The 18,052-nt window shown below is 40.7% G+C and overlaps 1 protein-coding gene across 2 annotated transcripts in view; it reads left to right on the top strand.

Annotated features, from left to right (window-relative positions):
* PDSS2 (decaprenyl diphosphate synthase subunit 2) overlaps window positions 1-15,396 on the top strand; it is a 122,742-nt gene extending 107,346 nt beyond the window's left edge. For both annotated transcript variants that reach the window (XM_059833837.1, XM_059833844.1), the window contains exons 7-8: window positions 2,029-2,064; window positions 13,140-15,396. In XM_059833837.1, coding sequence (XP_059689820.1) covers window positions 2,029-2,064; window positions 13,140-13,298 — 195 coding nt within the window. In that variant the 3' untranslated portion in view covers window positions 13,299-15,396. The remainder of the gene's footprint in view (window positions 1-2,028; window positions 2,065-13,139) is intronic.
* The last annotated feature ends 2,656 nt before the right edge of the window (window positions 15,397-18,052 follow it).

The following is an 18,052-nucleotide window of genomic DNA, read 5'->3' on the forward strand; positions in this document are numbered from 1 at the left end:
CAAAGTTGATTTCACATTGCCTCATTTATTAATGAAGAATGTAATGGTATTACTGTCCGTCACTACTGGCATATGGTGACCTTTGGTGTTCAGGAGGAAGGCTGAGCTGTGTTGGCCGTTCACGTCTCTAGTATGCTGGTAAGCAGATGCTTTTCTTTGAGGGCCTAGAGCCCTGCCATTCAGAGCCTGAGCTCCCCAGCCAAGCAGTGAGACCTAGAAAGTTATCCAAATTTGACAAGATTGCATACCTTTTGCAAATCAGACTTAATACCTTTGAGAAAACTAAACCAGATACAGAAGTCTGATGTAAAAGGGGGAAAAAAAAATCTTATGTGTCTGAAATCGGGGTCAGTAAAAGTCAAAAGAGCCAAACTACTGTGAGGATAAAAAGAAAGAAAAAAAAAAAAACCCAAAGGTGTAGTTGTAGTAAAGAAGGCTTAGGAAACAGGTTAGGTAAGGTTGCTGCTTGGAGAAGCACAACTGCCATTGACTTGAACACTTGAGAGGAACAGAGCATGAGAAAATATTCTTGCTGTTTGTGATGTGTATTAGACACAGAGGAGGCATGCTGAGCACACCTCTTCTGGTATTGCTAAGACTAAAAAGCATCTTCCTCAAACATGTTGGCAAATTCTCCGCTGCAGTGTGAATTTGCATATAGGCAATCATTTGTTAAAGAACATATTTCTGGTGTGTTCTGATATACAATATAACTACAAGATACATTTTGAAGAAAGCGTAAGATCCAACCGGTATGAATAAAAGTTGGCAAATCAAAGAGATGGGAATACAGAAATAAGGAAGCAGTTATTGGCAGTGGTTTTGCTACTCCCAAATGCTCTCAGACTGTTTTCTTAATATGCATTCCAGAAAAGCTGACTCTTAAGAAGCTTAAAGAGAATAGTAAAGAGGTTTTGTGGATCAGTCCCCTTTCTCCTTCAGTGAAATCAGTTTTGTTATCTACTGTTTTCCTTCCTGTTCTGCTTGCTTAGTCTCTTGTCGGTTCTTCTCTCTATTTTATTTTTCATCCCTTACAAAGTTTAATTCATTTTCCAAATCTGTGCCATCTCGGCAACATCTCTTCAAAGCTGTGCTTGCCACATAGTGTTCCTCTTCAGTGCAGGCCTCAGCTCTTCTCCTTATGCCAGTTGGCGTGCTCCTCTTGGCTGCTCTCTGAGGTCCCCAGAGGACATGGAGAGGTAGTGGTCCTAATCTACATCTTTTCAGGAGACACATTCCAGAAGAACTGAGGTTTGTGATCTTCCCTTGTGGAGGCTAGAGGGAAAGAAATGGGTGATTTATTTTTTTTTTTCCCTCAGTGTGCCTGAAAAGAGATGAGCTGGAATTGGATGAGGTGATAATGATACAGCTGGATCTGACCTAAGGGAAGGGCTTCAGGTTGATTAAGTAGGAATGCTCTGGGTCTGGCAGAGGACTGCCACTGGGTGAGAAAGACATAGACATGTTCTCTTCTACATTGTCCTGTGACAAAATTGAGGAATTTGGACTACGTACTTTTCTGTGTCTGGGCAAGAAGAAATTTAAAATTAAAAATACAATTCTAAACCAAAAGCACCTCTAACCTGGGTCTAATAGTGCTGACATGGTCCTGTCATCCCCTTTTGAGAGCTCTAGACTATTACCTGTGTGCAAATCACTATAGATATATGGAGATTTCTCTGTTAAGAAAATAAATACTGTTATTGCTGATACCTCATGGCAGAGATTAATTAATGCAAACAACAAGATTTCTTAAGATCAAAACATTTTGGATTCAACAACTGTTCAACTACAAGTCATAATAAAAAACCTAAAAATTACATGGAGTATCTGCAGCTTTCATCTGAAACAGAACCATGTTGTATAAGCTGGTAACATATTTGGTTGTATTTTAGATTTTTGCTTATCAGATTCCTAAACAAAGTCAGTTATGTTTAAAGTAGTAGCTCTTTTAATTGCATTCTTTATTCTTGCAGCTCTAGTTTGTAGTATGTAGTGTCTTATATAAAATCTTTCTTTCTCTTTAAGGCACAAGGAAAAGGAAATATAATGGACTACAAGAAGGTTGGTAAATTACATTAAAATCTCTTTAATGTTTTTTGTAATATTTTCAAGGATATTCTTGACAGTTGAAAGAAACTTCCTTATTAAAGTCAGGTTATAATCTGTGCATGCGTATATGGAGGGAGAGAAAATGGCTTGTGCAATTTCTTGATTTTTAAAAAGCCAATAGTAGTCAGCTGTACTGTAAGTATCAAATGTAGCTATTTAATAATCATTTTTGCCATTATTTATCCCATTTACTTCCCCAAACTTGGTTTTGAAACCAGGCTTCTGATGGCTTTTGCTGTTGTCTTTTTCTGCAGTCATTTGCAGGTTAGCTCCCATCAGTGTTCCCTGTATATTGATAGAGTATGCTGTTACTTTTTTTTTTTAATCTCACCTTAATGCCATGCCATCTATTAAAAAATATACATACACATGTTTTATAATAATTTGTGGTTTTCCAGACCCCATTTCAACTTTTAGCTAGTCACCACTATATTTGCTACTGGGACTGCTCTATAGTAAAGGCAGACCTGAACTAACTAGCTGATCTACTGAAAAGTAGCTGGAACACCGTAAAGCTCTTAGAGAGCTGCAGGAGATGGCTGAGGAGGTTCTCCTGGTTTAAATACTGGAGCACAGCGTACTTTTGGTGGAGGCAGAAGATGATGTTGTGTCCCCAACTCGCTCACTGAGCATGAGCCTGACTTGTTCTGAGTCTTAACTAACTGGACCCTCATGATCTACTTATCTCCAGCATGAATGGGAAATAATATATAAATTATTGAGCCACATGCATGATTGAGAATTGCTTCTTGAACTGGTGCCTGAAGAGTGTTACAGCTATCACTGATTGCTGCTAGTATGGAAGGCTAACACACAGGTACAGGTCAGACTTTTATTACAATTATTCTGTATTAAGAAAATTTGTAATTTGGATCATTAAAAAAGCTCTCTGTCCTTCCTTCCTCTCAGAACATAAAAAGGTTCTCAACCTTAGCTTGCTATTTAAAATCATTGTGCTTTTAGGTTTTTTTCTGCAATAGAAGAAAACTGATACAACTGTGACTTTCTAAATCACCATTAAGAGCACTGAATTTCTTCTTCAAATATGTCTGAGTATGTGAGACACTTCTGTGAATGTTTAAACTAGGCTACTTGCTTTTGTAAGTCCAGAATGGGTTTCCTCCTTTTAATTGTTACAATTGTGATCTGCCCAATGTAATTTCCATAGTTTAAAAAAAAAAAAGGCGGGGGTGGGGGGAGAAAAGCCTTTAAAATCGTTTCACTGAATTAAATATTTGTCAGCATATTCTGTATTTTGACTGAAATTATTTCATATTTTGGATCCTTCCCATGAAATCTAAAAACTTACAGTGTGCTTAGGCAACTTGGACACTTGAATAAAAGGAAAGGAAGGGGGAAAAGCCCTTCAAGTTTTGTATTTTGAGCAATTGACTTCGGCCAGAAAGCATGTGATTTTACTAGCTCCGGGTAATCATCTTTTACACAAGCACAGATATTATGAGTTTAGTAATGATAGTGAAAAATCCTCCATGGTTTTTGTGAGCTCAGATAATAATCAACTTTGGTTTTTGTAGAAGTCAGTTTCAAAACTATGATGTCATGTCCCTCTCTTCTATGTTTCTTCGTTTAAAATAAAAGTGCTAAATGAACCCAGTAACCTGTAGCTCACCCCAGCATAGTAGCTTGGCCAGTACATGCACACAGCCAATTAGAAGGCATGTTGTGCAGTACAAAATAGTATTTCTTTTTTGCGCTTTGCTGTGCTGTCTTTATTTCTACATGGCTAGAGTCAGTGTTTTGCACATTGCTCAGTCTTTTTTCTTTTCAGCATCAAGGTCCCCTCTCATCTTTCTATTCAGTTGCTAGAATTACGTTAATGTTCCTAATCAAATCTGGGGGCTTGTTTCTCACTGAGTCTCCAAAATATCTCGTCTTTAATTTTGTAAGAGCAAAGGTCACCAAAACTAGCTGTAGAACTTCTGAAAATTTGTATTATTATTGTTCTCATAATTTTTATTATGAACTTCAGTGTGCCACTTAGTTGAGATAAAAATGTTATTCCGTTAGTTGAATGCATAAATATATGTATACAAAAATTGTTAGCTGTTTAGCCTGCTTAGGAATATTTTACCTTACTCACTGTGGCTTTCAATTAAAATAATGAATGAAGGTAAATTTGAGAAGTTGAGATCCACCCATTTAACATGCCTCCTTAAAAGGCAAAGGTCTTATTTTATTTCAATTTTGAGACTGCTCAAGAATTTTGAATTGTTCTTTCTAGGCATGTTATATTAAAATGGTATCCCTGATTTTTTTTCACTGACAAAAAAATATCTAGATGGTACTAGTAAATTTAGTGAGGGGTCTGACATAAATATAGAAGTGAAATACTTTCTATTAATTTAATTAGGTCTGAGACTGTCATGACAGTAAGGTCACTTATGTTCTGCAAAATTTTTTAGTATTTTTTTTCCCAGCTTTTCTCAATCTTTTTATCAGAAGGACTTTGAGATCACAAAAGGTTTTTAAGGTCTGTGTTTTTGAATATATTTTCTCACATTAGTATCTGAATGTTTCACTCTTTTTTTTTTTTTCTACACCATCAACACTGCATCCAGACAAATTATTGATCCATCATTGTGGTGTTTGAAAGTCTCTTCCAGAGATGAATAAGTAGTTTCAGCTCTGCTTTAGTGGTGTTTCTCAGATGACAGAAGAGAAAGTACCAATATATGGCAGGGACAAAATTCATGTGTACCATTGGAAGAGACGGCAACTTTCCTGTCACCCTCATTTGTATGTGGGATTTTGGCAAAAATCTCAGACTTTTTAAAATCAAAAAGCTTTTATCCATTTTACATGTACTTTGCATGCAAGACAAGCTGTGTAATTCTAAAACAACAAATTGAGATTCTCAATTTAATTGTTACTATTTTATAATACTGATTAAAAACTCTCCACTGAAGTCAAGGCCTTAATGGTGCTTGGCATTATACAGACTTGTTAAATGCGTGTAACAAAGGCACGACTAGTAGCAGAAATGAGTAAGCTAGGAACAATTCTTGTTTTCTGGCCAAGGCTCTAGAAAAATTATAAGGCTAAATAAAGAAATAAACCCAGTATTTTGCAGCCAATGAGTATGCTACTGCAAGGATTTGTTGTTTTTCTAAATGTAACATTCAAAAAAGATAAATTAAGTCAAGTGAAAGAGGATGTAGCAAAACTTTATATTTTTTTTTCTGTAGCCCTATCCATTTGCTCTGCTGTCCGTTATAGAGGCCTTTCATTCAAACTGGCATGGGAAATATGGTACATCAGCATAGTCTGCTGTGACATACTTCGTTGGTTTGTATATGAAACACTGTGCATGATGTTAACACAGGGCGCAGATTTTGTCCAGTACTGGAACTAGCATGAGTCAAGAAGTGGTAGATCCAGCCATTCATACACTGCATGGCACTAATGTCTTGACTTACCATATGGTAGGAAAGAAAGAAGAAAAATAGGAAAGGTCACATTCAGAAACAAGGAGGTTTCTCAGTGGTAGCCTACTGTCATGCAACTAATAAATATCAATAACACAGTGCCATCCAGTTGTGTTAGCAAGAGTCACGTGGCTCCCCTTCCCCAGCTCACCGTTGACTACCAGGGTTAGTGCGTTCATCCTGCTGCAGTGCTGTCTGTAGAGCAGTTTGTCAGTCCCATGTTGTAAATGGCAGTGGTCCCGCAGTTCTGTTTGTTTAAATGCCAGAGACTCATCATGATATGTGTCATGGGACTATAGGCCACAGACTATTCACTCTCTTGCTCCTGAAATGCAGCAAAGAGTTAAAACCGGAGGATTGTTGTTTGTAGATGCTTATGACCTGTGGCGGTTTTCCATGAAAATTTGCCTTGTTTGTTTTGGAGCAGCCATTGCCATTAGTGCCTTTTGTTACATATATTAAAAAAACAGAATAGTCAGTGATTTGATGAATATAAGGTGTTTTTAGGTGTGTTAGTAATATTACAAAAGCAGCCACAACCATTCAGAAGAAGCAATTTTCTCCTTGGTTGGAATTAAGCATATCTGAATTATCAAGGTGTACATCCAGTACCAAAAATCAGTTGCATCTTTGTTTTTAACCAGTGGGTATTTTCCATGGCTGCTTTGGGGTGAGAATCCAGCACAACTTTTGTTTCACTAAAGCAAACAACTATCACATCTTTTGACATAAATATCAAGTTATTTTCTTGGGTATGCTAAGATGACAATTACCGATCACTATTTGCAGTAATGGGATTTAAGAAAGTCATGCTTTTTGGTAAAAAGGCGACACTTAGCTACCATTGGTTAGGTTTAAAATTTAGTGGGCCTTGTTAAGTTGATTGTGAAAGACATGGAAAGGCGTAAGGAGGAGGAGTTGGTGTCTCTTCTAAAATATTAAAGGGTCTGTATGATCAATCACTGTCTCGGGATGACTTGTAATTTTTTGACAAAGTGTACTACAAGGACTGCGTAACAGCTGGAGTAGCAGTGTTCCCTGTAAGCATGCCATCTTTCCTCTGCTGTTGGGGGTGACTCTCTCCAGATTTGGTCTCTTCCTAGATAAGGTTTTTTGAGTTTTAAGTAAAAAGAGAATTTTTCTGTTTGTCAGATGAGTAGTACTACTAATGGAAGTTTCTACAGGGTGTTTATGCCCTTTAAAGATGCATTTCTTTACCTTTTATATAGAAAAAGTTTCCAAGAAAATATTGGATAAATACATTTACTGCTCCAATTTCAAGTGGCATATCATTCTACATATATAGCCAACAAAGATTCTTAAAAAATAAATGCATCTTATGACATTATAAAGTGATGCATTTAAATGATTGTCCAGCCCATTTTGAGAAGGAAGAGCATAACCCTGTGTCCAGCCACAAAAACTGTGAGAGTGGCTGCTGAGACATTCCAAGATACTTAAAAAAACAAAGTTGATCTACTAGCTGTGAAACGTGTTGATGCCTTTTCAAGGTAACATTTCAGCAGTCTAAAACATTAGTGCTTATTGAGCATGGTGTTCCCACAAAAGAGAAAACAAATTTAGAAAAGCTAGTGCAGAACACTGCAAACACTTAGAGCGTTATTCAGTCACTCAGCCACAGATCAATTTAAACTTTGTGTTTTGGGGTTTCTTTTTGTTTCAGTGAGTGCTGTGTGCTTCAGAAGTGTGGAATGTTTTAGCTCATTTCAAGGTCAGAGAGAATGCATGATGTTTGAAAATTTCAGTATATAAGAAATTTAGCTGCTTACGATCATTCTTCTAAAACAACAAAAAAATTCTGAAGTTACTTGTTGATATCACTTAAATAACTAATCCTAAGTTTGACCATTGGGGGGTGGGGAATAAGAATTTCAGTGTTCTCTCTCTCCCTTTGCACATGAAGCCTAGTACAGCCAAAATATTCACCACATATTCAGGTACTCTTCCCCCCCCGAATTTGTTGTTCCCTACAGGTAGAGCTATCTGAGAGGAATCTTCTTCCCTTTGGCTAGGAAATAAGAAATATCTCAGCAGAGAAGATTTGAAGTTACTTGTCTTTGTACTTGAACACCTGCTTAGTTTTTGTCTCCTTTAATTCTTCATTCTCCAAAATCCAGCAGTACCTAGCTTGCCTCTTTGATCTGTTGCTGCCCTCAGACAAGCCATTCTGTCCAACAGCAATCCAGAACAGTTGGTCTGAAAGGCAAATATTTACATGCTGTGGTATGGATGAGAAATTTTCTCTTTGCCTTTTTAAAACAAAGACACTGGGAAACACAGTCCTTTGAACTCTACTTTTTTCACAGAATCATATAATAATTTAAGTTGGAAGGGACCTCTGGAGCATGTCTTGTCCAACCTCTCACTCAAAGCAGAGCCAGTATGGCTCAGTTGAGTTTTGAGTATCTGCAAGGACAGATATTTCACAGTTGACCTGAGCAACCTGTTCCAGTGCTTGACCTCCCTCCCGGTGGAAGAGAATTTCCTTGGGTCTAATCAGCATTTCCCATGCTGCAACCTGTGCCCGTTGCCTCTCATCTCTTCCACATACACTTCTGAGAAGAGTCCAGTTCTGACTCCTCTGCACTTGCCCATGAGGTGGTTAGGACAGCAATAACAGCCTTCTCTTCTTAAGGCTGAACTAAGCCTTGTAGACCATGCACTACTCCAGCCCCGTATCATCTGGGTAGCCTCCCACTGCACTTGCTGCAGTATGGCAATGTCTTTCACTTAGTGGGAAGCACAAAATTGGGCACAGCACTCCAGACATGGTCCCACAAGCCCCAAATAGGGGGTGGTAATTGCTTGCTGAATACGCTTGTTAACACAGCACAAGAAGTGGTTGATGATCTTTGCTGCAAGGACATACTGCTTCAGGAAAAAAATATGCATGTAGATAGCTAACTATGAAGGAAAAAAAGTATAGTTTAAACATCAGAAAAACAGGATGTGGACCTCTTGGCCTCTTGGTCATTGATTTGAATCTAGTTGAAATGTTGTCAAATCTGGTTAGAGGCAACTTCTGTTGGATGACTATTTAGTACCATATGTGAAACTAGCAGTTGATTTGAGATTTACCACCACCATTTCATTACTCTTTGTGTATTTATAACAAATCAGTAGAATCTAAAAGCTGAGTAGATCCTGTCAAGGTTGTTGATCCAAATGTAGACTGTCCCTTACTTATTAATGTGCCTAAATACTTAATAAAAAGACCCCAAACATTAATGCTACAAAGCAGGAGCAGGAATGAGAATTCAGTACAATTTTATATGTGGTATGACCTAGACAACACAGGTTTTCTTTTTATTATTTGCTTACGCGCTACTGCAGGAAATAATTTCTTAGTTTTAATATCTTACTAGCTCATAAGCAGAGAGATGGGACACAGAAGTATATGCTTTTTGGTTTATGGTGGACGTAGAAGGGCAAGTCAGTGAACAGAAAAGTAAAGTTGTCATCTGTAAGCATCCTCCTGTTCCCACATGTAGGGCGAGAACTGTGAATGGACTGTATATGGTTACATGGGCATTGCTCCAAAACTGCCTCTGTATTTTGTTCAGTAGCTTTTAACGTGAGAGATGGAAGCAGTCCTGAGACCAAGGTCTTGAAGTCAGATCCCCCTTTTCATAGAAAGTGGCTGCTGTTCTGGGTTTTGGTTCTGGTTTTGGCCCAGCAAACCCCAGAGGGTTGAGTGGAAAATGCCCTAGCTCCAACTATTTGGTGCTTATGGTTGTCTCCTGAAGAATAGGAAATGGAAGCTTGAAAGCAAGGTGCTGATATGAAACTCTCCTTTCCAGTGGGCGATCTCTTTTCCGAGGAGCAATCTACAAGGGACAATCAATGGCTTGTTACCATTTTTTTGCAGGACATGCCTAGAGCGTGTGGGTGCAGAGGGGAGATAGTGGAAAACAACCTTAAAGTTGGAAGGGCTCAGAAAGTGTCCCTTTCTCCTCCTCTTGGTTTGCTGGTATAAGATGACTGAAGAGAAGGAAATGACGAGAAGGGAAGGAGGAAGCTGGAGAAATAGAGCCCAGTCTCTCACTCAGCAGTTTGTCCTCCTGTGTGTATTCAGAGCGTTCAGAATGAGAAACCCTCACCACTTCTCTCCTTTCCATATCTATTTTCTTTCGCTCTTTCTGTAACTCTTGATCAGAGCCATCCCTCCTTCCAGCCAAAGACTAGGGAATGAGAAGAAATGAAAATAAATTCATTGCAGGTCAAATGGATGAGGCTCAGCTTAGCGCAGATAGAGCAGGCTGAAAGAAGCAAGACTCCTGATGTGCTCTGCCGTCAGTGCTCAGCCAGGCAAATTTTCCCAGACTGTGAAGATAATGGTGTTGCTGTTGCTTTTTCTTAGATTCATAGAACAACCTTCAGACATAAAACTTTGGGGTTCTGAGCTTCACGTGTACCAGGCAAAACTGTCAAGCCTGGTCAATATCTGAATATATTGAGGAAAACAGAAGGTGCTGAAGGGAAACAGTGCTGGTATTGGGGGGGGGGGGGGCGGGGGGGGGCATCACTTCTCACCTGAGTCTTAACTTGGCTGTGCTATTGCAAGACTATTCTTTAAGCTGAATTTAAATAATAGTTGGTGATATTTTTCAGATTCTTGGCACCTTTAGAATGAAGTAGGTCTTTAGTCTGAACAAAAGCTTAAAAGTTAAAATGCAGTATTCCAGCCTATCTAGCAGTTGAACTGGATAAAAGTGTGTCGAAGCAATCTGTACTTTGAGTTGTATTCAGTTTTAATTACAGAATGCGACTCTGAAGACGATTGTGTTTTAATGATGGATGAAATTGTTCCTACAAGTGGAAATACGTTTGATGTACAAAATGATGCCATATAAGTAGAGATTAAAAGAGCAGATTCCTTTATTTAGAAGAAATGAATGAGGGAGCTTAATTAAAGTTTATAGAGTAACAAATAAAAGCAGTTCATCTTGTGTTTCTGTTTATTTGCCTCAAAAATTAGCTGCTCCTATCCAAATGAAATTAAAAAATAATACCTCTAAACTGGATATGTTGATTATTTTTTTCTAGGTACTGAGTTTGTGAAGTTCATTACATAAAATCATTGAAGCTCAAAAATTGAACGAGAGTGTGGAAGTGTAACTGTAAGACAGCTAACAATACAGCTGAAGGCTTAAACTAGTTTTTTTGCATACAGCAGGGCTACTGAAGCTGGTTTCCTAGGGTGTTATATCCCGTATTTCTTTAATAACTATCCCACTACAAGAAGCCAAATTTGCACTCTTTTTTTTTTTTTTTTTTTTCCTCTCCACATTTACCACCCCAGCTGAGATAGAGGTAACATGCAGTCTGGTTAATCCGGACTGGTTTGCCTCAGTGTATGCTTATTTGAGTTGACCAGCTGATTCTGCAAATGGATTATAAACTAGGTATGTTTTTAAGGACTATAAATTGTTCATTATGTAGGATGTTCTCTGACTGAAAAGCTGAGGAAGGAGCTTGCCATACGAGCAGGTATTTTTCATTTTGAGGTTCCTTGAACTTTGCTTGGAAACATTCAACAGCGGATTAGTCTGATTTTTATATAGTGATTCCTCTGCGTGTAGTTTGACATGAGCTTTGCAATTGTTTTGGCTTCAAGGCACTATGTGTGTCTAAGGGCTTACACAAGACAAGTGTGTAAATGGATTGTGTCCTTGTGTTAGAATTCTCCCCCTTCCCAGATTTTGGTGTTACAAGTAAGTCATAGTTATGTATATGCAATCATATATGCTTAAGCTAAGCTCCTCCGATCTTTGACCAGTTTGAAGACTTTTTAGGAGCTATTTTCTTTCCTGTTTACATCTCTGTATATACTTACATGAGTATTACAAGGTACGCTAACCCTTTTTAACAAACTTTAGCAAGTCAGCAGAGTTTGCTTCAAGATGTGTGGCTTTTACTATCTTGCAAAGTTGTGCCTCAAGGAAGGGGGAAGAAACACCTTTTCACACTGCTAGCATGCCTCATCTCACCTATCCCCACCTTTGCTGTAGAGCTGTGGTTATATGGCTGATTCCCATTCGTTAGAAGACGTGTTGAATTAGCTATGCAATGTGCTTATGCCTCAGGGCAAGTTCCTTTGCAGCGCACAGTGCAGGAAGATTCTAACTGAAGTGGAGAATAAAATTTTTATGAACCGGGACTTGAACACTCAAGTGCTGTAATATGCTTTCAGCTAATTTCATCTTTAAATACAGATAATGAATCCACTTCCGTTTGTATTCAGATAAGAAATGTCATTCATTCTGTATGAATGCAAGTATCTATATAAAATGGATGACATTTACAATCTGGTCATAGCTTAGATTCTTTTTACGTGATTTAAACTAGATAGATAAGGTTATACTGATGTATTTGTAAACAAATTGGGGGATCGGGCTGTGTGTTGGAGGAAAACGTAATTTATAAAACCCTGTATAATTAGTTACTCTCAAGTATCTGTGCTCAGGAAAAGCCCTTTTTTAAAAAGCTGATACAGTGATGTAACCCACCTATGAAAGTCTGGTGGGACACATTAAAGATCATTAAATGCTGTCATGCTTTTGGAATAATCAAATCCTGAAGATCCACCTGGCCTTGGTTCCCAGGCTCTGGCATGAGGCATCAGGCTGGAGTTGGTCTGGGGACACCTGTATTTTAGGGTGGAAAAACGTAACAGTGTTTCATGACAGTCTCATGATGCTGTTCTGGAAAAAATCATAATTATAAAAAGCCCTTAATAAATGTGATTACTATTTAGACCTTCAGCTAAATTGAGATACTGGGAAAAACCAACATATTTTGTTTTACATATTTGTTTGTATTATTTCATAGCATTTTAACCTGTCATTTACCCAAGGTTTTTAGGTGCCAAACTTTGCCAGCAGCTTGCCATGAAATGTCTGTTATTCCATGAAAATATTTTCTTTCTCATATGATGTATCTCCAAACCATTGTCAAATTCCCTAGCCTTACTGAGATTGAGTTTGCATGGATATAGTTCAGTACGATGAAGTTTAACACATCCCATTTTGCTAACAAAATTTGCTTTTGTCCACTGTAACAAATGTAATCATAATACATAAGTGCATAAATAGAAACCTGTATTACAAAAGGCAAGAGTTCACATGTGTCATCCTGTGCTTGTTTCCAAAAACAGAGGATAGAATGGGTGTTCATAAAATCCAGTTTTTGACTGCAGAAAACGAGAGTGTGAGTGAGCGGCTGGTCTGTCACTTCTGCACAAAAGCGCTTGGGCAGTGGCTTTGGTATGAAATGCCCAGATATTTAAAAATACAATTTTTTTTTTTTTAAATTAAGTGTGCCCTTTGGAGAGCCAGCATCTTTCAGGCCGTGAAGTAATAGGTGAAGTAGTTTAAATTACTCATGGTTTTGCTGAAGTGGGAAGCCAAAACAGAGCAGCTGAGAGCATTTAAGAGCTTTGACAGCTTCGGTTCTTGCCTTTACCTCGGGAAGGGGCGGTGGAAGCCCTGTGCTCTCAGAGATAATTGTGCGCGCCAGCACTGCTGAAACCCACCCCGTTGTGCCTGTGTTTTCTGACAGCTGCAGGAAGCGATCAAGGCCGGCAAAGGTGTGACTTCTGCCATCGACCTCTGCCGCTGCCACGGAAAGAGAGCGCTGGCAGCCCTGGAGCGCTTCCCTCCCTCCGAGGCCAGGGCCGCCTTGGCCAACATCGTCTACGCCATGACCAGGTTTCCCTGACACTCCGCCTTGGGAGGAGCTGCTCTCCCTCCGCGGGCGGCAGCAACCCGGAGGGGACGCCGACGACGCCCCGCACCACTGGGCACCTCATCCCCCGTCCCGTCCCGGTGGAGGAACACGCGCCGGCTGCCGCTGCCACCAGCAAAATTAGGGAGGGGGAAGAAAAAAGGTCACAGCCGGCTTTCGCTTGTCGTGCCAGAAGCGCACTTGAGGCTGCACCAGCAGAAATAATTAATGAGTCCCATTTCCGTGACCTCAGCAAATGGACAGGAAATAAGTCTGTATTGATTGGGCACCGGCGGGGACGGCGCCAGGGCGGAGGCCGGTGGTTTGCCTGCCCGAGGGATGGAGGGAGGGATGAGGGGTGTGAAGATCCAGGTGTCACAAGAAACCCGCTCAAACCTGCCCAGAGAGAGCAAGCTGCCAAAGCCAGGAATTAACGTACCCGCTTATCAAGGGGAAGGGCAGTTCAGGGGATTAACGGGGGAAAATCCTCTCTCTGTCTGCATGCAGTCATGTCTCCTCACACTGTTTTTATGTATTCAAATGTAAAATTACCCTGCGCCTAATGCTTTCCGTGTTTGAGGAACTTGCTGAGAAAATGTGTCAAGCATGGTAAGTAGGAGCTTTAAAATATTTAATCAAATATTAATTTGGCTCTGTTAAGGGAAGTGACTGCCTGGGTTTTATACTGTGCGTATAAAATATGTTGCTCTGGGTCAAAGAAGGAGGTTTTTCCAGCTCTCCTAGGGGAGGGAATATCCCTCCTTCAGATCAAGCAGTTTGTTTCAACACAGTCTTACACAAAGGAATTTCCTAGGTTTGTGACACTTGCAGTCATTTAAGCCAAAAATATGTTAATTTGTAAGGCTAGACATCGGCCTTTGGCAGAAAGGAAGAAGGAGTGCTCTTCTGTGAGTACAGTCTTTCACCGCGCTGAATAAAATGCAGAAAATACTGGAGAAGTTTTGAACTTCAGTGTGTTGAATTTTAAAGTCCAATTACAGACAGCATATAAGGTGTATCAGAAGCCTGCAATTTGAGACTGTCTCTGTTTTGTTCATAGGAGAAGATTTTTGTGGTTTGCATGCATGCAATCTGAGAACGCCGTTGACAAGAAGGCTGAGTTTACATAAATGATCTAGATTGAGACTCAGCTACCTTTCTTCCTTCTGTGGTGTAATTACAGCCCAATCTGGAGACAGCTAGCACAGCAAACAGATTTCATTACATCGCTCACTCAAACACTAAGTGGAGTTATTTCTGTTAAATTCTCTCCTCCCTCTTTCTCCCCTTTGCACTCCTTCCCCCTGTCACACAGCTTGTTTGTCATAGACCAGCGTGTTGCATTCCACCGAATGCAAAATATTATAAATAAAAGCTCTATCCTCTAAAAATATACTGAAAATACATCCTGCATAATGTACATAATATTCTGTGTAATATATGCCTATGTTATACCATAGTATTATATGTATAATAAGCATCCTTGAGACACAATCTTTGTATGGGAGCAGCATCCAGAACTCAGGACTCGCTTTGTTCTGGAGAATGGCTTCAACACCAGACCGCTTCTTGCTTGCACTTTCTTTCTCATGTCTGCCCTGGCATTTACTCTCTTCCCAAGACTTTGGCACTTCTGCCTGAGTTAGTGCTGTTGCTGCAGCAGGAAGGCTGGAGACAGAAGAAGAGGAGCACCGAGAAGCGTGGCCCAGGCAGTGGCAGTCACAGGCATCTGCCTTAGTGAACCACTGTATGTTTTCACCTGTGAAGTTCCCTGAAGTTCTGCTAACATAAAACATGTGCTTGAAAGAAATACCTAAATTCAGCCAGAGTCATAGTTCATCTTTTTTTTGCCTCTGGTTAGGAGCCATACCTCATCTATTCTTTGTCTTACATCTGCGCTGAGGGGTTCGTAATCATTTAGAGCTGCAAGAAGCTTGGGTCCGCTGGAGATATTCTGAGCCATCTCACCTCAGTTGTGTGAAAGAAATATCAAACATATTGTAAAACTGTGTAAGCCTGGTTTACTGTTTCATGAAAGTACAATTTTTTTATTTGTACTTTTTACTAATAAAGGCAAATCAGCAAAAATTAATTACCTTTTTTGTATTTTGTTACCAGAAGGTTCCGATTGCTCTTAAACTATTCTTTAACCTTAATTTAAAAAAAAAAATAAAAAATTAATTGTCCCTTACCAATATAATCCAGTAATCTTATATTTAAGATATTTGCCTGTAATTATTGAGAAAATTTTGTTGCTGTTTCCTCCAGGTAAACTACAAGCAAAGTGTTATACCCCTCTGTCAAATTCTTGGTGAATTAATCACTGCTGTGTATTAGTATACTCCCCCTACCTTATACAATTTCTAAGCAATGGTGGAACCTTAAGGCTGTTCTGGTTTTATTTTTATCTCCTTGATTCCTTTTCCCCACTCACCTGTATAAGGAGGGCGGGGAGAGGGAGGCCTGTGGTCTGGGGGGTGGCTGAGGAAGGCATTCACACCACTTCATCCAGCTACTCAGCCAGACGTACCACTCAGCTGCTCCTCTGAACTTTCCCCAGGCATTGTATTGCTGGATCATTGCACAGGTACACAAAATACAGGACAAGGTTCCAATTGCTTTTTAAACCAAAGTAAAATCATCTCCTACAAAGAGCACAGCTGCAGTGGCTAGAATGGCTGTTTCATAGGTCTGCGATGGAAAGTCGTTTAACTGCCAGCCGAGTGTTTCCAGCTCCACAATGGTGATAACACTGTATAGGAAGGTTGTTTGGAAAATGAGGTACTTAGAAGAATAGAGATGTTGGCTGGAAGGGACTGCTGAAAGCCATCTAGTCAAATCTCCCATTTGAAGTGGACTGTTGCCAATATGGTCGGGTCGTGGAGACCACTGGGGATGGAGCTTCCACAGGTTCCCCTTGCGACTTGTGAAGGCGTTTTCCTGATGTCCAGCATGAACCTCCCTTCCCATAGCTGGTGGCCATTGCCCATTATTTGTCACCTGCCACTGCCAGGAATTGTTTGGCTCCACTGCCCTGTTAATTCCCTATCCTGCAGCTGTGTGCTGCACTTCAATTGCCTGTTAGCCACCTCTTACCGGCTGGAGCAGCCCCAGCTCTGTCAGCCTCTCCTGGTGGCCATCTCTGCTAGGCCCTGACTAACGGGGTTGCCCTCCAGTGGACCTGCATGACTGTCATATCGTCCCTGTTGGGCTGCGAGCCCAAAACAGGCCAGTTCAGGAGCAGCCTCACTGGGTACGGTAAGGAGGAGAACAAAAATTTATCCTGTCGTACTGGTCTTGCTGTGATGGAGTTAATTCTCTTCATAGCGTCCCATATGGTGCTGTGTTTTGGATTTGTGACCGAAACAGTTGCTAACACGACGATGTTTTAGCTATTGCTCAACAGTGCTTGCACAGTGCCAAGGCTTTCTCTGATCCTCACTCTGACGCCCAGTGAGTAGGCTGAGAATGGGCAAGGTGCTGAGAGGGGGCACGGCTGGGACAGCTGACTTGAACTGACCACAGAGATACTCCACACCATATAACGTCATGCTGAGCAATAAAAACTGGGCATGGTGTGTGGGGGTGTTCCAGGGGGTCTGTTGCTCAGGGACTGTCTGGGCATCAGGCATGTGGTGGTGAGTGCTTTTGCATCTTTTTTTTCTTTGTTTTGTTTTGTTCTCATTTTTTTCCCCTTTTACCTATTAAACTGTCTCTAACTCAATCCACAAATTTTCTCACTGTTGCCCTTCTGATTCTCTCCCCCATCCCACTGTGGGGGGCAGTGAGTGAGCAGCTGTGAGGTGCTTAGCTGCCATCCAGGGTGTGTCCACCACAGTCCTTTTTGGCACCCAGTGTGGGACACGTCGCATTCAAGATAACGAGACATTTGACTGGAGTATGCTAGAGAGAACTTCCTATACCTGTTTAGCTGTTGCTGGTCACAATGTTGACTTATTTGTTCTTGATGCAGGTTTATTTGTTCCCTTACACCCTCCATGTCATGCTCACTTTCTTGCTGTACATCAAATTTGAGAGCTTGTTAAAGGCTGGGTTTGGCTTTTGTGCCGTGTAGCACTGAATTGTGGTTTGCCTGGGAGAACTATGATGAAAGCACTGGCCCTGAGCCTAATCTGCTATTTGGGCCCTGCATTGCTGCCGTCCCAGTACTTCGGGAACCATCTCGTGGAGACAATTAACAATTACACCTTTTCCCTCTTTTCCTCCGAGAGCCAATTTGTGGAGGAAACAAAGAATGGCACCTTCCCCTTGATCTCCTGCAGGGCAGGTGCTTTCCACCTTGTTACAGTGACTCTTTAGTATTTTGAACACCCCTGGGTAATCAGAATGCTCACATTGGTGTGTCTCAAGAATCTGTTTCCAGCTTTTCCTAAGGTTAACTGACTATTCAGGAATACCACACAGGGATGTGCCCTGAGGCAGTGTGGTCGTGGGTGGCAAGATGCGTGGAAGCATATGGGCAGGTATCTAGAATAGTTTTCACCTCCAGTGGTGTGGCATGACCCCCAAACAAGTGTGGGATCCTGATAAAGTGGCAGAACAGTTGAGAAAAGGGTGCTCTGGCTATGCTAACGGGACACAACTTCTCGCACCACGCTGGGCCTGGCCTACACCTACCAAGCACTGTTCAGCACCCTCAAGGGGGAGAGGGGGTCTCTGGATCTGAAGACATACAAACGGGCACCGTGGCTAAGCCAGAGACCCAACTCTCAACTATATCAGTCACC

This window comes from Gavia stellata, chromosome 2 (assembly GCF_030936135.1).
Source record: "Gavia stellata isolate bGavSte3 chromosome 2, bGavSte3.hap2, whole genome shotgun sequence".
In the NCBI taxonomy this organism is placed as follows: domain Eukaryota; kingdom Metazoa; phylum Chordata; class Aves; order Gaviiformes; family Gaviidae; genus Gavia; species Gavia stellata.